Source organism: Peromyscus californicus, unplaced genomic scaffold, assembly GCF_007827085.1.
Source record: "Peromyscus californicus insignis strain IS unplaced genomic scaffold, ASM782708v3 Scaffold_3__1_contigs__length_106647218, whole genome shotgun sequence".
NCBI lineage: Eukaryota > Metazoa > Chordata > Mammalia > Rodentia > Cricetidae > Peromyscus > Peromyscus californicus.
Window position 1 is genome coordinate 13,808,330 of NW_026294551.1, and position 25,996 is coordinate 13,834,325.

Here is a 25,996-nt window from a genome sequence, read left to right on the forward strand (position 1 = left end):
AGTTAGCCCACAGCAGCCAAGGCAGGGGAGTCTTAAAATCCATTATGGAAAAATGAGAAAATTAAAGGCTTGGAAGTCTGTAGAAGACCAATTCTTCCTTTTAACAATTGTCACGATTATTGCTTAATCGATTTTCTGTCTTCCCAGCACCATCTTCTTTAAGGCTGCCCAGGACTCCATGGATTTGTTGGCTAACCTTGATGATGACTCAGGTGGTTTAATGATAAGCAATGCTAGAAAATGGAAGCTTTGAACACATTGATTTGGGTTCTGCTCTATCCATGTTATTCCCTGGCAGATCACTGAGCACTGTGGGAGGCAAGCAGCCTCCTTGGGAAGAACAGGCGCTGGCAGTTGATGGCTGTAACAAGTGGAAGGGCGTGAGGCGCTGTGGGGTGCCATGCTGGTACTACCTGAGAGCCACTGAACCCTAAAAGCCCCAAACTTCCTCCGTCTTCGGGGTCTAGGAAGGAAGAGGCAGAGTGCTCAGTTCATCTGTGGAGACAAGAAGGACCATTTGGACGTCCTTTCACTCTGGCCTTCTCAGGGCATTAAAAAAAGATTTCCTATTGTTGTGCACATATGTGTGTATGGGCATGAGTCTGCCATGAGATATGTGTGTGTGTGTGTTATAAATAAGGGGACAACTTTTTAAAGTCACTTCTCTGCTTCCATTGTGAGCTTGAGGGATTGAACTCCGGTCACCAGGGTGGACCACCAAGTGCTTTTACCTGCAGACCCATCTCACTGGTCCCTGAGAAGATCATTTAAGAGAAACTCAGAAGGGAAACCTGCCCTCCTTTACAGGTGAGCAGAAAGGAGGGCTGTGTGGAGTAGGTCCTGGCACCTCTCTTTATCTTAGTTTTCCCTGGTTCCCAACACTGTCAGTGGCTGTGGGTGCTATAATGTTTGGGGAATAGCTCAGGGCCACCTAGGCTGTTAGAAGCTGTGAATGATCTTGTCAAATGAAATGACCATCTCAGACGAATAGCTGGAGTATTAGTTTCATAAAAGTTTAGACAAATATATGACTAGAAAGTCACTTAGACTATGTTTAGGAGGTTAATCCCAAAGGCCTGTATCCATGAGCCAAGTTCAGGGCCTTTTGAGCAAGTCTTCAACCTTAGACCCCCTGTAGCATGTGATGCTGTTAATCTTCCTCACTGCTCTCTCTTCTCAACCCTCTCCCTCTGTTCTGTCACTCCCTCCTCCCTCCCTTTCTCCCACTACACTCCCTGAGCACGGCATGGCAGGTGGGTGGGCACAGGGCTGAGTGCTGATACACAGACCTAAATAGTTCCAGCGCACAGTCCTTCCCTCAGAGCATAGTCATTAACCAAGGGAGTCAAATGGGAAAGCCTTCAGTGGAGATCACAGGAAGTGTCACAAAGGACAGATGACAGAGGGAAGGAGAAGCCTTCACAGAGTGAGTCACATGGCTCATAGGTGTCATGAAGGTAAGAGTCCATATCCTCCAGGCACAGACTGATGGGGGACATTCTCCTGTTCCTATAGCACTAAATTCTCCTGGTTCTGCTCTTCCCTTCCTATACCCATTTGGCTCCATTGTATCTGCCTCTACTTTTTGGGTCCCTTGAGTTGGCCCTGACCATGCCGCTCATGGCCTCTTGGTACCCACGTTTTTGCTGTGGGCTTCTGCTGCAGTCCCACTGAGCAGGTGCTCAGAGCTCAAGGGCTCTTTCTGGAGTTGGTGATCCAGTCTCCAACTCCTTTGTCCCACATGAACATCACTCCTAATATCTCATAGGCCACACCAAAGAAACAACTGTAGTGATGGCTGCCGTGCACCATCTTCTCATTTGAAACATTCTGCCAGTTTTGATACATTCCTTTCTTATTCCTGCTTCCACATCTGTGCTTTGTGAAATTTTCCTCGTGAGTAAATCTATTTACCCTTTCCATTCTCTTTGACAACATCTAATTCAAGTCTTTCATGTTTCTCTTGTAACTTGCAATGTGAATTTCAATGCTGTGATGTCTGAATGGATCTCTTATCTACTGTTGATGACTAATCTTTGCAAAGGATAAACTAGACCCCATAGCACTCCCTATCTGAAAGACATTTCCAATTGCTGACATTCGGACAGAGACTGGAACTCCTACGTACTGCATCTGAGACTGGCCACCAACTGCCCTGACACATACCCTGTGCTCAGTAAAGAGCAGATACTCGGGAACAAAGCACTTCTTTCTTTTCTTTTCTTAAATGGGTGAAATGAATGAAACCAATTTTCTGGTCTTGTTTTCCTCTTTACTGATATTGCCCTCTGGCCAAAGCATTTCTTAATACCCCCTGAGCACTTCAGAGCAGTTCTGCTTCACAACTTGCATTCTGTTCCCTAGCTAGAATGCCTTTCCTCTGTTCATTCAATGCCCAGTTCGGAGGCCCCTCCCCGCTATGAATAACTAATTACACACACTGCAGCTGCATGTTTTATAGTGTTTAAAGTATTTTTACATATACTACCTTTGATGTTCCCAAGAGCCTTCTGGAAAGGTGTTACTAACAGTTCACAGAAGAGGAAGGGCTTGAGTAAGATCACATGACTAGTAGACCAGGGTAGATTTAGAATCATGATGCTTTCACCGCTGGATGACACTAGTCGTGAAGCCTCCCCACTTTCTTCACTTGGGTCTTGATGGGGTCTTTGGGGCAACCTCAGACCTAAGCACACAGTGACCACTGAGACCGGCTCTGGTCACTAGATTCTCTCTTAACCAATGTGGTTAGGCCTTAATCATGAGGTTGGGCCTACACAGCTGTGGCTGAAGTAGGAGGGGCGAGTGACTTTCAGAAACCATGCGTTCTAAACCACTCTGGGCTACCTGTGCCTGTACAATCTAGACCTGGACACATCCTATACTATTAGGAGTGAAAGCAGTGGGCAACAAAAAGTGCTGGCCAGAAAGCCAGAGTGGCCGCCAGAGGTAGCCTGAGGCGATGGGAGTCAGGAGCTGTTCACTGAAGGTTGCTGGAAGTGGAAGTGGCAGCTCTTTCCTGACTAACCATGGAAGGAGCTGCTTTACCTGGGTACCTAAGCTCCTGAAATGACTCGCTGTTGACAGTGCCACCCCCTAGTAGAGCACTGAGAACCCAACCTTCTCCTGGCTGAATCCTCACCCCTACTCTCCCCAGGGACCAGGAAGATGTGAAGTAGCATCAAGGCTCTTGTTCTTCCCATGACTTAGACTGAGTCTTTGAGCCTTATAGATGAAAATGCCTCCACTCTAACCCCGTGTCGGAAGTCTACATCAATACCTGGCTTCATGATATTGTGAGACTGAAAAACCCTCGACAGCAGGATCTACAACTCATTTATCTTGGTGTCTTCTCACACCCGGTATTGTCTTGCACAGAGAACCTGTGAAGACCAAAATGAGGCTTGGATAGGGCTTAGTGGTAGATCACTTGCCTAGTGTGTATGAGGCTTGGATACGGTTTAGTGGTAGATCATGTGCCTAGCATCTATGAGGCTTGGATATGGTTTAGTGGTAGATCACTTGCCTAGTGTGTATGAGGCTTGGATACGGTTTAGTGGTAGATCATGTGCCTAGCATCTATGAGGCTTGGATACGGTTTAGTGGTAGATCACGTGCCTAGCATAGCATCTATGAGGCTTGGATACGGTTTAGTGGTAGATCACTTGCCTAGCATCGATGAGGCTCTAGGCTCCATTCTTAGCACCAAGACAGGAGAAAATGTAAAACATTGAATAGAAAAGAAAAAGTACCTCTTCCATGAAATGGTCAGCACTCTAAGTTATTTACTAGGACGTCTCTGAAGCATTGGCTTAAAAAAATTCATTTATTTAAAGTAATTTTTTCTGAGAAACAAAGTGATCAATGTAACCAAATATGAAAAAGGAGAAAGTCAATATATCAATAGAGACCACTCAACTTAATGAAATTTTTCCTTAGCCATTGGCAAAATCAATTAAATCCTTATGAAAGCTAATCATGTTTTCAACATTGAGATCACCAGTCTGAAACAGGGGCCTTATTACATGTGTTTTAGCACTCACACTGTATAGGCCAGAATTTGGTTCTGTTTCGTGATATTGTTATAAAAACATGATTTATACGTGTTAAAAATGCCCAGAAAAGTTCAGCTTATTTCTTTTTTGCCTTCTCTTCTCTCTACTCTATAATTTGCCAGATCAAATCATCTATTATCCTTGTGAATTATAAAACATTTGGTCCCAAAGGTGAATTTCAGTTTTAGCGTAACATTCGATCTGCACCTGAACTCAGGGGATAGACAGCATCTATCCACTTTATGCTGTATTACCACGATGAAAAACCGTGCAGGAAGGGAGCGGAGCAGACCCAGCCTAGGCTTGGTCAGCTACTGCTGGGCCATCCACGGGTGGCACAGCCTCTCTGGAGGGTTGTTTCTTTGCACAAGGAGGAAGTTTGATCAGAGCTCTGATCCCACCCCCTTTCCTGCAGTTCAGGGTTTCTTACCCAGATCTTATCTGGAATAGGATATATATAACTCTTGGTGTGGATAAATATAATGGTGATTATATTTATTATTATTAGTTAGATTAACTTAGGGAACTAGCTATTTTCTCATTCTAGTTCTCTGAATTTGGATATAAGGGCCAGTGATGGAGGTGTGTTCTCTGCGGCTCTACCTGGCTTGCTGATCTGTCAATGGAGGAGACAGAGGAGAGCTGATGGTACCCAGGCAGGTGGTGGGCAGAAAGGATACCACCCATCAAGACCTGATGAGAAGGAGCCTTTTGTTTTTAATTAAAAACATAACTTTTAAAATGCCTCATTCATTTTTTGTTTTTGTAAAATCAAAACACAGGAATTTTTCTTAAATGAAAACCAGAAACACTTTAAACTTTTTTTTTTTTTTTTTAAAGCAAGTAAGTTATAAAAAGAAGCCCAGGAAATTGTCTTTTGTAATTCTGCCAGTTTCAATTTTTTTTTTATGCAACTAGTATCAGGATAATAATATTTAGTTGACAAGAAAGAGCATAAAGTTCTAAGTAGTTTTTCTGTGTTCAATTCACTTCAGTTGTTTGGCTGGGTGATGTGAGGCTAGCTACTGTTACTGTAGCTGCTGGGACGGTCACTGAAAAGGAAAGGCTGTATAATGCTGTCAACATTTTAGGCATCCCAAGTCCATAGAAACAGAAACTCTAAGAAACTGTGACCATAGCAGTCCTAATGCTTATTGATTATTTCTCTTGGGGTCATAAAATGATAGGGGGAACATGAGTCAAATTTAGATAAAAGGTCAAATTAGGTTATAGGTGAATATTATTTATTTATTAAGTACCGATTCCTTGCTACTCTTTTGTGTTGAAACAGCTGGCCTTTCTGTTCTAGCCACAGCCTAAGGATTTGGTGCAAAGAACCTAACACCTCATGGTGGCGATGACTAAGACACTCAGCTTCATCCACGGGTATTTCCTGATGTTTCTTTGGTAAACCATAGCCTAATAGAAGGTAGCAGGAATTAGTGTAAGAAGTATTCTAAAAGCTATTGTCACTGCAAACATGAAAGCAACTTTGATGATCAAAAAGAAGTCGACAACAGAAAAAGGCTGAAAGTAGTTCCTGAATCCTTCCCTATTGTTCATTTGGGATTTCTTGATTTCCCAACTCTCAACATAGTATGGAATTTTCTGTGTGAAGTTTTGCCATGAATTTAAGTGGTGTCAACAAAGTTTTACCTTAAGTCACATTTTACCACAAAATGGAGAAGCCGCAGCCCTCCAGGGAGCCCCAGAAAGTTTTCTGCTTTTCAAAAGCTTGTTTTTTTTTTGTTTTTTTTTTTTTTTAAATTTCTTTTAGTTACAAGTGTCCTGGGCAGAGGGTGGTGCTCAGGTGACCTTCTGTGACAATTAGACTCACGTTGCTTGGACCTGCATGCTACCACACTGCCACCTAAGGATGTGGTTTTATCTGTGGCCAACTCTGCCCTGTGTCCTTTCCTTTGTCCCGTGCCCTTCTCTGCCTGTGGAAGGTCAAGGGGATGAGCTGCCATCTCAGGCATTTAGAACTCCGGGTTTCCTGTCTTGCCATCCTCAGTGAGCCTGTGATTTGAAACAAGCGCTGTCTGTTTCTTCCTTTCTTACACTAACTAGAAATGAACCTTAAAGTTGTCACGATAGGAACGAGGTCTAGAGCCCAGATGACCTTGTGTCTGATACACTTCTGCTAGGTGGGGTCTTATGTGGCCATCTGTAAAGCAAGGACGGCAATGCTGACCTTCTATGGTCACAGAGAGGACTGAATGCTTCTTGTACATTTGGAAAGTATAGTTTTTTGTTTTTTAAATCAGAGTATTTCCACCGTTTTCAACTATATGACACGGATACTATATAATACACAATTTATAAATACATGCATATGTATCTGTGAAAACAGAACTATAAATGTGACATTGATTCTACAGGGAATACACCATGGCGTGGCTAGCAGTTATAGGAGTCAAGTCAACACAGTAGTAAATTTTAACATTTTAAGTCTCATATCTTTATATAAAAATTAACTCAGAATGGATCACATACTTGAATGTAAATCATACAGCTGTAAAACTTTCAGGGAAAAAGGAGAAAATCTGGAACTTAGTGCTGGAAAAAAGGTTCTCTAGCTTGACACTAAGAACATGATCCGTAAGAGGAAAAGCCGATAAGCTGAACTCAGTTAAAAACCTTTTGGTTAGTGAGTCCGTTAAAAGAACTGAGAGACAAGCTAGAGAACACAGGGAGGCACAAGACAACTGTACAGTGCAGCAACTGTTAGAACTCAGCACCATTTTGTCCCCCTCTCTGCCTTCAGACCCTCTGTGAATGTCTCCAGAGGGGAACAGAGCCTCCATGACCAGACCTGAACACTTAGGTTCTTCAAACGTCAAGATGACCCGTCCTGAGATCCCGTACTGCACTGTACTGACACAGCTGAGGTGTCCGTATCTGGCAGCACTCCTGGTGGCTTGTGCTGCCTATTGTGACACTGAGGAAGCAGTGACAGGACTATACCCAGTGGCTGAGGACAACGAATCACCCGGAATCTCATTAACGCTCTTGCTCTGTTGGGCCACTGTTAAAGCTTTTAAAGTGTCAAAATTGCCATTTGCTATAATTCATTAAAACTAAGAGTTGAGTAAAAATAAGCCTGTCATTTGAAAATAAAATAGGTCATTAGCTATTGTCATAGTCAGCTTATTTTATTAAAAAAATGAAAGAAAGAGAACATTAAAACATAAAAGAAAATCTGATTTATGCCTGTTAACTAAATAATGTCTATTTATTTTATGGGGCTTTATACAATCCAAAGAGAAATCAGAATATATGTTCACTTATTTTTAAATGATTGTGGAGAAGACACTGCTGGCTGCCTACCCAACATCTATTTCTCTGCTTCTTGGTTTTCTTCCCTTCCTTGCGTAACTCCATCACCAGCTGGTGAGTCCTGACTGGTCATGGCTAGTTGGGGTACTCTCAGTTCTCTTGCCCTTGGTTGGGATGCTAGGTCGAGCATTGACCTGCTATATGAAAACAGTATGGAAGAAGGAAGAGGAGTGAGTCTAAAGAGCTCCTTATTCCTCAGGAGAAGAGTCTAGAAACCGACTACCTTCTGTATCCAAACAGCACAGATCTGGTGGGATATGTGGCATTGTTGTAGCCATCTTGGGATTGCTTTGAGAATTAGGCCACCAAAGGAGGTGGAGGCACTGGAATGTCAGAGATGCAGCTCCACTGTTCTGTGTGGTCACACTCGCCCCTGTTTCTAATGACCTGGTGGGGCACTCTTTCTCAAAGCAGGAGGGTCCTAGCTGACACACTGAAGCAGGCACTGAGCCAGAGAAGGAAGGGACAAAGGAGTCAGAGTGGACCCACCTGTTCCTGTGCCTCCAGGTCTCTGTGCTGTAACTTCTTTTCTGCACTTTGCACCTGATTAGAACGGGTTTCTAGTTCAGCTTGTAAAGCCTGAAACAGTGTAAAAGAAATACAGCAACGTCAAAAATTAGTGTACTTGAAAAGTGGCTTTTCAACATGAATTGATATTACCCGGGCCTCAGATGGTGGCTTATTAGTGTTGTTTCAAAGAGTTTCAGCTAAGGAGCCCAGGTTTTGTGTACTAGGCCCACATCCTTTGTGCTTTAGGGATACCTAGAATAAAAACTGCAAGTGCAGCTGAGTGGTGGCACATGACTACAAACCAGCACTCAGGAGGCTGAGGCAGGAGAACTGCTGTGAGTTCGAGACAAGTCTATATGGCAAGACCCTGTCTCAAAATGCCAAAAAGCCAAAGCAAAGAAGTCCTAATGTATAAAACAGACAAATTAGCAAGTGTTGATTATTATTAAAATGTCTCATTTCCAGCATCAGGCTACAACCATGTGATGATGGATGAAGTTAATGCTAGTGAAAGCAGCCTTACCAGTAAAACAATGAAGTGTTGGCATCTACAGGCATTGTGATATCTAATTATAATTACCAACCAATAGTAAACCCAAAGGAGTGTCCACAGCAACTTAGAGGATAGTGTGGAATTTGAAGAACCTGGAAGAGGTGGACAGAGGTGACCTTTCAGTTGCCAAGTAGCTGTTAGAAGCAGATTCCAGGTCACTACGGGGAGGTGAGAATCTACAAAAGTCTATAATTATCATCTTGTCAATCACCATTTTAAGTAAAAAGTAAACTAGAAAAGATGAAGAATATACAAGGGTAACTCTGTATCATTACAGAAATAATACACAGAAGGTTTGTGTGAACAGAAAGCATGGGGTGATAATAACAATGACGGTAAACAGTCTCAAAATGAACTCCATCCAGTCAAGATCACTGCATTATGCTGAGATTGTGATAGGGACCCTACATGTTATGAGAAGAGAAACAAAAAGGCCCTCCTAATTCTCAGACCTACGTTATAACGGCGGGGGAGTGAGCAAACAGTGAGTGTGATACAGCAGAGGAGGGGGCTACTTTGGGGAACAGGTTACAGTCTTAAAACAGATGGCTCAGAAGGGGTTATCTGTGCAAAGGTTTGCAGCAGGGCCACATGGCTTGGCAGAAAAGCCTTCCTTCCAGGCAGAGGACAGGGGAAGCCACAAAGGTTAGCGTGGAGATGGGGTGGAGTGGGGACAACGAGGTCTCAGGCTCTGTGGAGTGTCACACACAGGTCAGTGTAGTAGTATAGTCCACTGAGATGGAGGGCTGCTGGGGGGCTCTGAGCTAGCAAAGCCCTCCAGCAGCAGTCTAGACAAGGCAAGGTAGACACGGAGAAGCTGGTCAGGACCATCGGTTTGCTGGGAAAGAGTGATGGAGAATTGTATTGGGTGGAAGCAGTGAATGAAATGCTAGAGTCCTGGTAGATTCAGAAGGTAGAGGTGGTGGCCCTGAGATGCAGAGCATGAAAAAAAAAAGAGGACCCCCAAGGAGTCTGCTCAGTTTCTTCTAAGAGATAGGGCAGGTGTTCTGCTGGAAGGCCTGGAGCTCAGACTGGGACAGAAGTCTAAAATGCCTATTGCATATCCAAGTGCCACAGGTTCAGGCATAATGTCTAAGTTAGGGTTCATTACAAATTCAGTGTGCGAGGTGTGGTGGTGCCCACTTGTAATTGTAGTACCCAGGATGCTAGGGCAAGAGGATTGTAAGTTCAAGGTTGGCCTGGGATACATAGTGAGACGCTGTGTTAAAAACAACATTCCAGGACAGCCAGGGCTACACAGAGAAGCCCTGTCTCAAAAAACCAAACCCCCAAAAAACCCAACCAACCAAACAGAAAACCAAAAAACCAAAACAGCAACAACAATAGACAACAACAAACAACAAAGTAAACTAAAACAGACAAAAATTTCAATATAAGGTCAGTCTTGTCTACACATGCGCACACACGCGGGCACACACACACACACACACACACACACACATACACACATTTGAACAATAGTTTTTAATTTGGGGGTTGGATCTTAGACTCTTGGAGCATCTAATGAAAGCTATATGGTCACTCTCCAAAAGGGGAAAACCACTTTTATGGCTTTGTTTCAGATACAGCGTCTCACTATGTATCCCAGGGACTGTTTGAAGCCCATTCATGGGTAGACCTCATGCTAAGAACTTTTAATTTACAAAGTAAAATGAGTTTATGTGTTTTAGGGTCTCTTTGATATTAAACATTATAAATCTACAATCTGACCAGGTCTGGGAATGAGCTTGGGAATCTCAAGTTCTTATCTCTTTTTATACTATTGCAGTCTGTTTCCAAAAAGATGGATGCAATTGTTCCAATTCTTGTCAGTTATGTAGCATTCCTTTACTTGTGACAGCTCTCAGTAAACAGGATGGTAGAGCATCTTCTTAAAAATAGCGCGAGTGTGGAGAGTAATGACCATTGTTGGGGAGGGAATCCATGCACTTCTCTGTCCAGCTCTCTAGCTTATCCTACTGCAGTAAGAGATCGTCTGGAACCCAAATCCAATGGTGTTGTCTCCTGGAAGAAACCTGGAGCCACTCTCCAGGACCTCTGAAATGCAGCTTGAGCTCTTCAGTACAGCACAAAAGGGCCTTGGACTAATGGCATGGAGGAAGCCCCCGTGGGCTTGTGTGTTGTTCTGGAGCCATGGTTACTTACCATTGGTAACAAGCTAAGGCAGGGTGGACAGTATTTCTAACTCCCATGAGGAGTCTTTGTGGCAGGTCATATTCTGTCTTTGCTAGCGAGGAGATCATGGGGGCTCTGTGTGCTCAGGTTCACGTGGGCTGGCATTAATGTTTCTCTAACTTCAGATTCAACACCTGGGCTGTGCTCTGCTACCTCTTTCTCCTTCAAGCTAGTTTTTCTTCTCTTTATCCCACCTACCCTGTTCTGAAAACTTGGTTCGAGCTCACTGGACTCCTCCGGGTTCTTCTCCACCTAGTGTTGAGAACTAATGCATGTGCCTGAGTGAGGCTGCAAAAGACTGCAGCTGTGGGCTCTCTGCCCTTCTGCAGTCCCAGTGCCTGGCCAGCCCAATGCCTGGCCCAGGTCAGTCCCAAATCGCCCCTGAAGGGAACTGACTCATAAATGGTGGGGTTCTCCCTGAGGATGTCTGCCTTGACTGTCAGGGCTTCTGGTGGTCCTTAATATGGCACATTTGACCAGTGGTAGTCTCATGTTTTGAAATAGAGAATCTATCCATGTCTTTATTATATCTTATAATATGCATAGCCACATCACACAAACACTTATATAACGGTTATTATAATAATATGCTGTCTGGTTCCTGCCATAATAAAGTATTTTGTTTTTTTAGTTTTTGGTTTTATTCACAGAAAAATATGAAGTTGTGCATCTCTCTCGTCTTAAACAAAACCTGTTTCCTTCCTCCTGGCCGCCCCGCCCCGCATCGCCCCTTCACTAGCAGACCCCACACTCCGCATACCGCCCCGCATCGCCCCTTCACTAGCAGACCCCACACTCCACACACCATCTCCTTCTGTCATTCTCTTTTGGCCTCCGAGCCTCACCATTCTTCTGGGTCTCACTTCACTGATCACTTGCTACTCCAAATGCCAACGCCAGAAACTAATTTGTTTCTTTACTTGTGACAGTATTTCACACCTACTTGTGTTTTTTTTTTTTTTTTGAATTATGAGGAGCTAACTGTCCCAATGAAAGCAAAGGGTTAAGAAAGAAGGCTGCTTCAGATGGAAAGTCAAACATGAGGAGGAGGCCTTGAGTGGGAGCAGTAGCTATGGAGAAGCGAACTCAGGTGGCAGAGTCATGAAGGGGAGTTTGGGAGAAAAGAGAGACAGACAGCTCAAGGTTTTGACAATGAGAGCTGAGGATTAGGAGCAGTCACAAGTGTTGGGCAGTGTGGTTTTAACAAGCAGATTTTATAGGGCTAGTGGAACTATGATATTAATATTTATATCCAACCAGTTCCTATGTTGAAATCCTAACACCCAAGGCAATGGTACTAGTCTGAGCTCCTCAGATGTCACACAGGAACCTTGGACAACAGGCATGGCTATAGCTCTGCATGCTTGTGTGCCATACCAATTGGTATCAGCACCCCAAGAAAAGGGGCTAGTCAGAGACAGCCACCTCGGAAATCATGCTCTTACCAGATACCAGGTCTGCAGATGCCTTGTTGCTGAAGTCTCAGCTCTGGAGTAGAGAGGAATCAGTGTTGGATGTTTGTAGCACTGTAGCTTAGTTGGTATAGTTACAGCCTCCTGAGCTGATGGGCAGCTTGTAGAGCTGGGTCTGAACAGGTACAGAATAGCTTAGAGCCATGAGCAGGGGGACACTTGTCTGGGGAAATGAGCGAATTGAGGAAGGTTCTAAAACCTGACCTTGTGATGGCCACAAAGCAGCTCAGGCAGAGATTTGAAGAGGAAGCCAGAAAGCTTCGAGAATCTGGAGGAGCAGGAGGCAGTGGTAGAGACAGTGTGAGGGGGGTCAAATAAAAGAATGTTTCTAAGGGAGACAAACGTTTCCAGGAGAACAAAATCAGATCTCATCTTGTCTTTTTACTCCACACCGAGAGACTATTCCATCTACCATGTTTTATCATTATTATCAAGATAGAATTCAAATTACACTTCCTTTTCAAAAGCAGTAGTACTTAAAACTTGCTCATAGTTTAAAAATGTAAAATACTATCTTCTTAGAGGTTAATCAGAGAAAGTTGAGTCTAGAAATGACTTTCATTATCTATTAAAAATCAGTGAAAAATATTGAAAAGTAACCAAAATCTTCTACTTTCTCAATTAAAGTGTAGTGCACAAAAGGAAAATGATAGTTTCTGTTGGCAACTGTTTCAGATTTATATTCTAAAATAATTATTATATTGTTTGAATTGAACCTTTGATTTTGACATAATGACTGTGGGAAAATGACCACAACTCAGAATGTACAACCAGTGGACTTTAAGTTGTAGTTTCTTTTTTGAAAAACAATTAGATGTTACATCACACACACACACACACACACACACACACACACACACACACACACACACACTCTCTCAAATTTTTAGCTTATTCCTGAGAAAGGTCCAAGAAATTGAAGAACAGAATGTCCCTTTAGGTCAAAACTTTGAAACCAATCCTGACTTTGAACATGTAAGTTTTTATTCTGCAAGATTGTTCCTTCTGTCTTGGTTCTGCTGTGTCAACTTGTATCATTTCTGAAAAGCCAGGTCTTTTCTCTAATTATATCTGTTTTTGAATACTATGCAGGCAAGTTTGGTAGAGCCCTGGGCTGTTCTTGATTTTTTGGTATTTTGTGGTAGGGAACAAAGGACATTGTAGCATGAATCTTAAAAAAGTCTTATTACTAAGAACAAACCCAGAGCCAGGTATTGGGGTGAATGCTGGAAGATCAGAGAAGCAGAACAAGTCACAGCCACCTCACCTTGCTAATTCCTCAGCTGATCCTGTTTCCTCAGAATGGAAGCTTCTGAGTCTTCATCCAAATGGATCTCAGCTGAACTGCTTCTCAAAAGCCTGAAGCTTAACCAGCCTCTCTTCCTGGTTTTCACACCTTAAATACCTTTCTGCTTTCTGCTATCACTTCCTGGGATTAAAGGCTCACTTCCTGGGATTAAAGGCATGAGTCACCATGCCTGGTTGTTTTCAGTGTGGCTTTAAACTCACAGATATCTAGATGGATCTCTGCCTCGCAAGTGATAGGATTAAAAGTGTGTGTGCCACCATTTTCTGGCCTCTATATCTAGTGGTTGTTCTGTTCTCTGACCCCAGATAAGTTTATTAGGGTGCACAATATTTGGGGAACACAATATCACCACAGGACATGTTCCAGAAGAAAAATGTAAGTGACATAATATATTCTACACACACAATGAGGGTTTCCCACACTCTAAAAGTGAAGGGGCTAGAATATAAAGTACCACAGTAGAGGCACAGCCTCTCTGTACTGCAGGCCATGCTTTGCCCCTATGAGAAGACATTGAGAGACTGGAGGTCTGTATTCTTAAGAGATAAACTTATATACAATGAAATTTAGGCTTTACTTTTTAATGGTAATGGTCTATTTTCAATTTGAAATATGTAAGGTAATTTTAGAGTTTGTCATAAAAATCTGTAAACAGGTGATTGGAGAGATGGCTCAGTGGTTAAGGCTGCTCTTCCAGAGGACCTGGGTTCAATTCCCAGCACCAAAGGGCAGCTCATAACTGTATGGAACTCAGTTTCAGGGAATGTGACACTCTCACCCATACACACATGCAGGCAAAATATCAATGCGTATAAAATAAAAATCAATATTGAAAAAGTCTGTAAACCTCCTCCTTTAGTTTTGATCCATTAGACAGAATGACACTAGTGCAGGAAGTCCAGTTACAAACGTGGACTGAGGATGACTCATACTTGTGCACCACTCAAATGAGCGGCCTGTTCAGTGATGCCCACGCTTGTTTATGTGCACCGCTCCAATCCAGTTAGAAGTGGGGCTGATAAGATCACCTATGAGCAGGCTTTCTTCGACATATAAATTGACACAGAAATGATATTTTTCTTTCTAGTACTGCTAACTTCAGGTTAAGATAAAATACAAGTAAAAGCTATAAGACTGAATTTGATTTTCTTCTTTATTTTCATTTATATTTTTAATTAAATAACACCTCAAACCACTGGGACAAAGAAGGCCAAGTTCTGTTACTCATGCAGGGAGACACACATCCAGGGCTACTAAAGATGGCATGAGGGCAGAGTGCGCCATTTTGATGGGTGCTTTCACCAATGGTGGAGGCCACTACAGCTCCTGCTTTATTATCATTTTTAAATAGGCCACAGCTAGGTGCAAAAGTAACAAGTCTTGGCCAGCTGAAATGCCACTCAAGGTTTCTTATGGAGTGTCACTTCATTCACAGCTCCCCAGGATGAATAATGAAGCGTTTGGAGTGAGGAATGGAGCAGCACTCAACTAAAGAGCTGCAGGAAGCTGGAGCTCCTGCAGGGACCACTGACCCATCCCCAGAGCTTGCTATCATTTTTCCTATCATGGTGACATTCAGGCACTGGTCCTACACTCCTGCATTCCAGGAAACCACTTCTAAAGACCTTCCATAACCAGTCTGCCTTGTGATATTGGTGTGAAGAAAAGGGGTCTTTGGGGGATTTTAATCCAACACATCTGCTACTTTGCACATAAGTCAAATTTCCTTTCAGGCAAAAACCTTAGTGTTGTTGCAATAAGCCACATGCGTGAGAAACAGCATTTGAGTGTGAACTTGCTGGGCCTCTGATTCAACATAAGAACAAAAACATTATTGACAATGTGAAAAACAAAGAGGGCGCTTTCTTGAAAGAATAAGAAAAATTTCATTTTTCCCTTTCTTTCTCACATCTATTTTCAGTCCTTTAAAATTCCTAAAGGATTTCCTCTAAGAATGCACTTTTAAAAGAGCTAAGTGTTTCCTGGTCTGCACAGAGGTTCCAGGAAAAGAAATCATGTTATTCCAAGGCTTTGATGCTCTAAGGAAGCTGGACTCCCCAACGTACCTCATTAATGTTCCCTGTCACACAGCAGACCATCCAACAGAGAGTCTGCAAGTCTCTTAAAGTAGCCTTTCTATTTCCACTGAGAAAATTCACACTACATCCGCCCTCCCCTCTTTCTCAGGCAGTCTCCAGTGTGAACAAGTCCTTATCTTGGGTGGTAGAAATCCAGGATCAAGTTTAAGAGACACAGTTCGGGAACTTTCTAGAGTATAGGGAATTTCTTCCTCTGGCTGGTGTGTTAACCACATGCACTGAGTTCAGTCTTTGCAGAACAGCGCAAATCATTAAAAATGTTAGATCCGTACAGACCATCACTCTTTTGCCCAAGCCCAGGGAAGGGAGTGGATCCATCAGCCATTCATTTCAATTTCAATTTTTTTTTTACAATGTTAACCATTCACATATTCAACCTCAAATCCCCTCATTCAAGATTTTTTTTTTTCCATGAAACATCTCAAATCTGGATATAAGGAAGCTCAGGTTTCTCCTTAAGTTCTTACAGCCCCTACAACACGCTTGTGTTCTGCTTCTTCTGTGATTTCGTCTGCATCCCCCTCATTTTAGACTGTGCTTCATGAGGGCAACAACATTCTCCCCCTATCTTTAGAGTGATCTCTGAGATACTCAACACATTGTTATTTACATAGCAGTTTGGTGCTGGTAATATGAACTGGTTACATAAAGGTCAAGTGCCTTTCCATTTCAAACAGTTTCGCAGGCTGGGGAAATGGCTCAGTGGGTAGAAGGTTTATTGGGCAAGTATGAGGACCTGACTTTGAATCCCCAGAAGTCACATAAAGTCAGGTGTGGTGGCATTTTTGTAATTCCAGTGCTCCTGTGGGGAGATGGGAGGTTGAGACGGGAGGATCCCTGGAAGCTCATGGGCCAGTTAAGCTGTGTGTGTGTTAGTGAACTGGTTATCCTACTTTAAACAAGGCTGAAGGCAGGGACTGACACAGGCCATACATGTGTGCACACACACTCAGATGCAGGAACACACACACACACACACACACACACACACACACACACACACACACAGAGTAATACAAACAGTTGTGTATTCTGATCACCCAGACTGTGCCCTCAAGTGTCAACAGTGAAATCTCTTCTGGTTTCAAGATAACAGACATCAGTGTTTTTCTCCAATTGCCAGGCTCAGTCATGGCTGAGTTCCTCCATGAGCTCACTGCAGGCCTATCTTCCCTGCTGCCTGCTCTTCTGTGTACTGTAGGGTGGGCTATGAGATGCCCTGACCGTGCCTTCCTCCCTGGTACTCTTATTCTCTGATGGTCACATAGCCTTGGTTTTGTTTTGGATGGCTGTCATCCATTCCTCATACACTCCTACCATCAGCTAACTTCCTTTTCTGTAACCTGACTCTGTTTCCAGTGATTTCAGAAGCTCATTCTCTGCAAGGTAAGCTGTAATCTTACTATTGCCAATCCTATGCCTTTCCACCGTCTCTGTAGTCCAGAGTGTCTCTGCTGGCCTGGACACTGTTAGGTCACCTCCCCTTTCAGACATCCTTTTCTTTCACACAACATTGGGATGGTCTCCCTCCAACTTCTGTTGCTGCCCCCCTTTCTTTTCTTTCCCCAGTAGGGTCTTCTATCTCTGCTCCTTGTCTATATACCATCTTGGTTGGGTAACAAATCAATTTTATAAACTGCAGTTGGAATGCCCATCACTACATCCAGGTTTCCCTGTGTGATGGGCACTGTTAACTAGGCTTGCTTGTTGTTGATTCCTAACATTCATCTCCACACACATGTCTCACAGTTGACGGCTGCAACTGCCTCCCTAATGGGTAAAGGGTCAGACACCTCAGCATCATTTCAGACTTAAAGAGTTCAAGACCAGGTTCATGAACTTCTCCTCACCCAGCTTCATTCTCAACTCTCCTGATGTTTTGGTTGAATGATAGCCTTCCCTGAAAAGATATCTATTGAAAAATGTGTGATGGTTGATGGGGATGTCATTCTGTATGCTATGAAAATGTGTTGCTCTGATTGGTTGACAAATAAAGCTGTTTGGCCAATGGTGAGGCAGAATAAGGTTAGGCGGGACATTCTAATGAGAGAGAGAGAGAGAGAGAGAGAGAGAGAGAGAGAGAGAGAGAGAGAAAGAGAGAGAGAGAGAAGGGGAGATGCTGCTAGTCGCCGAAGGAGAAGCAAGATGTAGAAGTACCAGTAAGCCACAAACTATGTGGCAAAGTATAGATTTATAGAAATGGGTTAATTTAAGATAAAAGAGCTAGCTAGCAAGAAGCCTGAACCATTAGGCTATATCATTTGTAAATAGTATAAGCCTCTGTGTATTTATTAGGGTCCAAGTGGCTGTGGGACTGGTGGGTAAGAGAGATTTGTCTTGACCATGGGCCAGGCAGGACACAGGAAAACTTCTAGTTTTATGTGAACACAGGTCCTTACAGATATAATTAGCTCAAGTTATACTAGAATGGTGTATACTTTTTTAAAGGAAAAAATAAAAACAAAACACTCTTGCTAGGTAATCCAGACAGAGCTCAAATTCATGATATTTCTGTCTTAGTCTCCACAGTTCTGGGGTCAGTTATGTGCCACCATGTTGGGTTTAGTGTGGGCCTCTAAACCAAGTCAACCAAGACATGTAGGAAAGAGGTTGGTCAGAGGCTGGAGTGACACCTACGAGCAGAGAACATTAAGAACCTCTGGGAAGCTGGGTGGTGGTGGCGCATGCCTTTAATCCCAGCACTTGGGAGTCATCTCTGTGAGTTTGAGGCCAGCATGGGATACAGAGTGAGATCCAGGACAGGAACCAAAACTACACAGAGAAACCCTGCCTTGAAAAAACCCAAACCAAAACAAAACAAAACAAAAGAACCCCTGGGAAATAGTAAAAGCTAAAGAAGGTATGGAAGCATTCTTTTTGACAGCCTGAATTCAGAGGGAGCTGGGTCTGCCCACATCTCAGTCTGCTGGCCTCCTGAGCTCTGAGACAACAGTTCTCTCTAGTTTTAGGCTGTCTAAGCTTTTGGTTGTCATATTAGCTACAGGAGGAAAAACCCTTCCATTATTGTGTATGTTTTCTCTACAAACACTAAACACACACACATGCACTCTCCCCGTCTCCCAAATAAATCTTAAAGATCTATTGTCCCTCACAGGGTCATCTGCCCATCCCAAAGGACACAAGAACAGGATGTTCTGATTGGCAGGTTGTTGTACTAGAATGAATCATAAAATTAGTTCCATCTCCAGGTTAGGAAATGAGAATAGAAGACAGGTGTGGCTCTCCTGCCCGAAAAGGTGGAAGTGCATCTTTACAAGGACAGTAATGGATGCTAGAAATCAAAAGACCAGACCCAGCTCTGCCTCCCTCATCAGGGTCATATGAAAGAAGTATGTGTGTGTATGCGTGTTTAGTGTTTTGAGAGGGAACATACACAACAATGGAAGGTTTTTTTCCTCCCATGTGTACTCACTTCCTATGGCTAACTTGACAACCAAAAGCTTTCATATGACCTAGTTCTACTGGAGGTCGTTGTATCAATGTGAGGACCAGCAGGACACTCACTGTGAGATGATCAGGAGAACAGCACTAAGGAAATGGCATTATTTTATACTTATTCATTAGCATTTCTATGGTTTTGCACCCATGCCATTTCAGGTTACAGAGGAAGCTGTTTCAGTATAGCAATGGCACATGCTAGACGAAGAGAAATGCTCGGGATGGGAAGGCAGAGAGCCTTAGGTGAGCTTGCTTCCCATGTCCCCACATTTACACAGGGGATGCAAATCATCTATGCCAGGAAAAGGTTGTTCTTTTTTTAACCTTAGGATTCTGGGATATCTGGAGCCCATACTTATGAGGGAAGAAGTTTAAAACTTTCCATTTAAACCACTTAGAATGAGAGGGTCTACAAAGATCCTGTTTAATGTTCAGCTGACACATTGTCAAAAACATTTATCATGCAACCTTTTGAAGTTTCTTCCATTCCTTTCTAGTTATTAAAGCTCAGATTGCAGTTAGTTATCAACAACAAAGCAAACACGTGACAGTGTTTTTATAGTCAACCGTTTGGTTTCTGAACTACTAAGCAGAATTCAGTTCTTCTGATCAGAAAAATGATCAGTGACCTAGTTTCCATGCTGAAAGCACCACCCAGCTGATTTCTAAAATCACTTCTGGATGGACCCAGAAAGAATGCCAGGGACTGGGAAATTTCTTTTCAAGTGTTTTATGATGCTCCAAATTTTAAGAATGTTCAGCTATAAGAATGTACCACTTTATGTCAGGTAGGAATTCTTTCAGTGCAAACCAAGAAAGAGTGACCTACATTATGGAGGCGAGTTCTCTGGCAACTTAATCCCTAATGTAAATTTCTTCAGATTAAGAATACACAAAGCACATTCCAAGAACACACTAAGAATACATTAAGTTCATATTTTGGATCCAAGAGGGTAATACATTTAAAATATTCTTTGAGTACAGACAATGTGCTCTACATCATACGGGAGGTACAAAGTGGGGCGAGCCCTGGTTGCATCTTTTAGGCAGCTGACATTATCATACAAGCTATGTGATAAAGACAAAAAGCAGGAGGGCACAGTAAGTGTCTTAAGCAGCCAATTGAGAACAAAAGGAACAGGAAAGAACAGAGAAAGAAGTTCAAAGACACCACAAGGAAGGAAGCAGATAAATCCAGACTGTGGAACATTCTACAGGACAACTGACCTGCTTTCTGCAAGAAGTCAATGTCATGGCACAAAAGCAAAGAAAGGCATGCTTTAGATTAACCAAGACATAAAAGACAAAGATCAAATGTAGTGTTTGCATCTTGCTTGGATTTTGATTCAGACAAGTTGCCCATAAAGTGGCCATTTGAAGTCAATGGGGATGCCTAACTATAAAAGAGGCAGTAAATAAGGCTAAGGGACAGCCTAAGTTTTCCAGGTTGTGACAATGAGAACGGGACTGTGAGGACCACGTTCTCTCAGAGGCATTCTGGGATACAAAGGGTAAACTGGTATGTCTGAAGCTTCCTTCAGTGTAATTCAGCATAAAGTGAGAGGAAAAATAAAGCAAATGTGGGGTTTGAGACAAGGCCTTACTCTGTATGCCAAGCTGTCCTAGAACTCTCCAAGCAGCTGGCTTAGGCTGGCCTTGAACTCCTAACAATCTTTCTGCTCTGTTTCAATTCGGTCAAATCAAATGCAGCCATTGAAGATAGATGCTAGTCTCTACTTTTGGTAACGTTACAGTTTTTCATAATAAAACAGAAAAAGTCTGACACACAGTAAAAAGGCACGGTGTTTTGGTATGACATCAAGAAAGTCTTCAGGAAGACTTCTGAGGAATGGCTATAATTCTGACGGGCAATAGGTGGGGAGGGGGCAGAACCGTTGCAAAGGAAATAACACTGCAAAGGTCAACAAGGGGCAAACTGGAGTGTGCTGAGCAAAGACGGCAGAGTTCACGGAGCAGGGGGAGTTGAGTAGTTCTGCAAAGGGAGGCCCAGAAGAGGCCTGTGGCCCTTCATTCAGTGAGAGCAGCTTGTCCATTCTGTTCTATCTGCAGCATGAGCTAGGCATTTTATACTTCCTCTTCCTCTTCATACATCCTTTCCAAATAACCTTCAGCATCCTCTCATGGAGCAGCCTTTCCTATCAGGTCTGCTCTGGTCCTTCCATACCTCTACCTGATTGGTGTAAGTTCTAGTTTTATTGCTGTTGCTGTGACACCCTGACAAAGAGCAACACGGGGAGGAAAGGGTTTGTACTGCTTATGATTCCAGGTTACAGTTTATCACTGAGGGGAAGTCAAGGCAGGAACTCAAGCAACTAGTCATATCACATCCATAGTTAAGAGCAGAGAGAAATAAATGCGTATAGGTATACTTGCTTGCTTGTTTAGTTAGCTTTCTTCACTTCTATATATTTAGGGCTCAGTCTAGGGAATGATGCTCCCCAAAGTGGGCTTAGACAATAATCAAGACAATTCCTTACAGATACATTTATAGACCAACCTGATCTAGATAATTCCTCAACTGAGACCCTTTTCCCAGGTGATCCTAGGTTGTGACAAGTGGACATTTAAAAGTAACAGCGCATCATCTATTACTCCTCCCACTGTATTTTGCATGGGGATAGTGACATTCTTGGCACTGAATGACTCTGAAGGTAACTTTTTAAAAAGCTACTCTGGGAAATGAAACTTATTGAGTGAGAGCAGAGCAAATGTGTATATTAATGAGTTCTAATCTCAATGTACAAGAATGATCATAAATGCTGATGTTCCTAACCACATAGTGAGAATTACATTCATGATGAAATTATGAGGCATCTAATGTGATTTGCATTGCTCACTTAAGATGAAAGTTTCAGAATGTCCAACTAGACTTAAAAAATTACTGGGTTAATAAACTAGTGTTGGACATACAAGCATTTTTCCCTTCAGCACTGATATTACATAATGAACAAAATGTCTTTCACAAAGAAAAAGTTAAAGCTTTAACACTTTTTGAGGTAACTTCAATCTGGTTAATAATGTGCAATGTAAATTCAGATTCCCTGACCTGTACAAGAACTGGCTGGAATAAACCCATCACATCATTGTAGGAAGGTACATGGTTTCTTTAAAAAGTCTACCTTTTGTTTTCTTGAGATGGGGCATTGATTGGGCTGACTTCAAATTCATGATCCTCCTGCCTCAGCTGGGATTCTAGTGGTCCATGACACTTAGCTCAAAACATATTTTAAAGGAAAAATACAATGGGCTCTTAGGAGTGCTGCCAAAGTTTTAAAAGAATGTAGTTCAAAATTTGTTCAACCTTAACTCTGGATGGCTTTTCTATACTACTAAACTATCTCTGTTACAAAGTTATAAAGCTAGTGTTTTTAATTTTATAAAAAATGACTCCAAGTCAAACATCTAAGACTTAAAATATGGTGTTGTTTCTCTTACAAGTGACAAAACTCATTTTGGTGCCCTGAAGTAGACCTGATCTATGACATCTTCCTTTACTAGTCTAGTTTTGAAATTACCTTTATTTATTGTGTGTGTACATGCACCTGGTGCATGTGTGGGGTCAGAAGACAACTTGTAGGAACCAGTTCTCCTTCTGCCGTGTGGATTCTGAGGACTAAGGTTAGGCCATTAGGGAAGCACCCTTACTCACTGAGCCATCTTGTCGGCTCCAAGTTAAGTTTTTACAACTATGTTTCCTTATCAACATACTATTAGCACAGCTTGTCAGTCCAACTTCTGAATAGCTAAGGCCATTTGGTATACTAATGGTGGATAAAATCTGTTTCTGGACTAGTATCAATTTAAAAATTTATTTTTTACTTCAGATGACAAAATAGTATACATGAATTGGAGAAAAACAAACAGAGACCATCAAGAGGAGAGAGGAAGCTCCCCAATCTCTATATTTAGATAGAATGCTATTAGTGCACTGTTGTTTTTCTCCATGTCTTTCCTCCTATGCATATGAAGCTGGTATAATGGACCCCAAGAACTCAGTGTAACCACAGAGGCCCCTGTGTGGCTCCCGCCGCTCCTTTAGTCCTGCTCAGCGGAGGCAGCTCTTCTCTTGCCCTTGGTGAAGACTCAGAAAAGTGCCTTGATTTTTCAGGTCACTCTAGTCCTACAGTCACTTTAAATTGCACACAGTCTGAATCCATTTAGATCATTCTCAGAAATGTGAATGGTTCCGAGAAGCAATTTATTCTAAGGCCTAACATATCTAAAATATTCTGGACTGCCATTCTGGGACTTATTATTGAGGCACTTTGGGTCCAGTTTGTCTTTGACCAGGGATCTGAACTCTGCTGGGAGGCCCTAGTGCTGTCCTTAACGCCAGTCCCTAACAACTAAGGTTAGAGTGGATGTGTGCTGTTTCCTGACCTCACCCTCCTAGTTGTATTTTTAAATGTAATATTTTTAATTCTTCAAGAATTTCACAATATAGTCACCCTCCATTAGTCCCTTCACCTCTCCCAGACTCAGTCCCCCTCTCCTAACTCTTGAAAAGAATCATCCATTGAGTTTGTGTTTTGCTGCCCATATAGTCATGGGTGTGGTACCACCCACGGGACTATGGTTGACCCAACAGGGTCCACTCCCTTAAAGAAAACCGACTTTCCCTCCCCAGCAGCCACAGTTGTCAGGAGTTGCTCAGCTAGGGGTGGAGGGTCAGGAGCCCCTCCCTGATCCTTAGTGGGATGTTGGCTACGTGATCTTGTGCAGGTCTTATACGAGCAATCACAGCTTCTGTGAGTTCCTGAGGACAGCGGTTCCACCGTGTCCACAAGACACTGTTTTCCTCTGGTCTTTCTTGACCTCTGGCTTTTATAATCCTTTCAGCCTCTCTTCTATGATGATCCCTGAGCCTTGGGGTTGGGGGCAGTGACGAGGATGCATTTTATTCTCTCTGGGACTATTCCTCAATATTTGTCTTCACCCTGCATTCCCAGACTCCAGAAAATTGCAGCAGTTCTCATTGTCAACTGCTCTTTGCCTGCTGGATGACAGTCTCGTCATTCTCCTCACCCTTCTGCAGATGAAGGCCATACATCATAGCACTCTCCCTGTAACTAGGAGATGGGATATATGAACTTCAGGGTCTTATTAGATAGTGAACTACTCCACCTTCGGCGATAAATGTGTCTCGTGATTAATGAACAAAGTGTTCATAAATATTTGCAAGGTTGATATCACAATTCTTAAATATCCAAAATTGTATTCATTGACAAAATCCTAGGTATAAGTCGATGCTTGGGTGCATCTCATCAGTCTCCATGGAGAGGGTGATCAGAAATAGCCTTGAGAGAGCCCACCCCCACTCCACGTCTAGTGCTGACACAGCTAAAGTCTACCAGTCCTAGGCAATGTATCCTCCTCTGAGCCACGCCCCTCACATCCTTGAGTAGCTTGATGCTGATATTTGTAAGAATGCTGCCGAGAAAACCTGCTGCATCTTCAAGTTTCCCCACTCACCTCCTTTCGCTTTCCAAGCTCTCTTACACACGGTTGCTAAATGTCTTCCCAAAACACAATCCCAACCTGGCTTTCTGAGATGACAATAGTTCTTCTCTACCAGCAGAGGGTTTCAAGCTCCCAAGCACAGAAGACAGCCGTTACTCAGTGCATCTTTTCAGAACTAGAGGGTCTCAGGCAACCTGCTGGCACACTGAAATGTGAGAAGCACTGGTCATCCAGTTCACACTCCTAGCAAGTCCTACAAGCAAACCCTCTCTTAGCTCTCAGTACTGGAAAAAAAACTTCTGTGACCGAGGTACCTGAATCCCAGCTGGGAGGCCTTGGTGCTGGCCTTGGAGAGAAGTACCCAGATAACAAGCTGCAGAATGCCACTCTGGAATACTTCAGGGATGTTCTACCACAGATTAAATTGCTCCCAGAAACCATTCACATTTCTGAGAATGATCTAAATGGATTCAGACTGTGTGCAATTTAAAGTGACTGTAGGACTAGAGTGACCTGAAAAATCAAGGCACTTTTCTGAGTCTTCACCAAGGGCAAGAGAAGAGCTGCCTCCGCTGAGCAGGTCTAAAGGAGCGGCGGGAGCCACACAGGGGCCTGTGTCTCCTAAGACCTTGACTTGGTTTCTAACGAGGACACCGAGGACACCGACTGCTGAAACTTCCTTCCTTTCGTCTTCGGCTGCTGGGAAGTCAGATGTGATGGGCACGGCCTACTCAGCAATTTCTTCAGATTTTATGACAGACTTATTTATTAAACCCTCTCTTGGTTTCATATTACTGTCCTGCATTTGTTTTACCTTGATTTTCCCACTAATTACTTTGACTTCTGTAGAATCATCAGAAGCATCTCTACATCTGAAATGCTCACTGAAATGAGGTGAGGTAGAGCTGATAGCATTTATACTCGGACATTGCAGTAAGGAAGCAATGGGCCGATGAATGTTTCATTTCTGCGGCTTCATTTGCCTTAGGAGCACAACACTAGCCCCAGCTTCTCCAGGTCCCGCCTGTCTGTGCATGTGGTTGGTGCTGCAGCAGAAAACACTCCCATCACAAACCCAGAGTGGAAGCCCGAAGAAGCTTGTGTGGAAAAACAGCTGGGGATCAGGAGGGATGCAAGCATGCGGTAAGGCTTATTGTGAGCTGCACGACTCAGTGTGAGGTGTAGATTTCTTTGCAATTTAAGCTGTGCTGACTGTCCTGGCCCCACCTGCCTCCGTGTCCCTGTACTGTTCTAAACCAGGAATGTTGTCTGGCTGCTCTTCCTCATCATGGGCCCGGTTCAAAGCAGCAGCCTTGCACTGAAGAGGGAAAATGGAAGTATTCTGTTTGAAAATTAATTCAAGTCAAGCCATAAAACAAGACAAAAGAAAAATAAAAGTCTCAAATGGATTCCTGTGATATAATGGTAGCTAACTGCTGGTAAAAACACCAATGGATGAAACAGCAGAGCTTGGTGAGAAGAAGAGTGGCCTGGGCAGCTGGAGCCCCGCTTTCTCACCAGCA

General features: G+C 43.0%; 1 protein-coding gene across 8 annotated transcripts in view; it reads right to left on the reverse strand.

The window, feature by feature from the left end:
• Positions 1-25,996, reverse strand: part of Cep112 (centrosomal protein 112) — a 494,900-nt gene that overhangs the window by 99,449 nt on the left and 369,455 nt on the right. For 7 of the 8 annotated variants that reach the window (XR_008222117.1, XM_052755648.1, XM_052755651.1 and 4 more), the window contains one exon: positions 7,884-7,973. The exons of the other annotated variant lie outside the window; for it this stretch is intronic. Coding sequence is in view for 6 of the 7 variants with exons in the window: in XM_052755648.1 (XP_052611608.1) it covers positions 7,884-7,973 (90 nt within the window). In the remaining variant the exon portion in view is untranslated. The remainder of the gene's footprint in view (positions 1-7,883; positions 7,974-25,996) is intronic. 8 annotated transcript variants of the gene reach the window in all.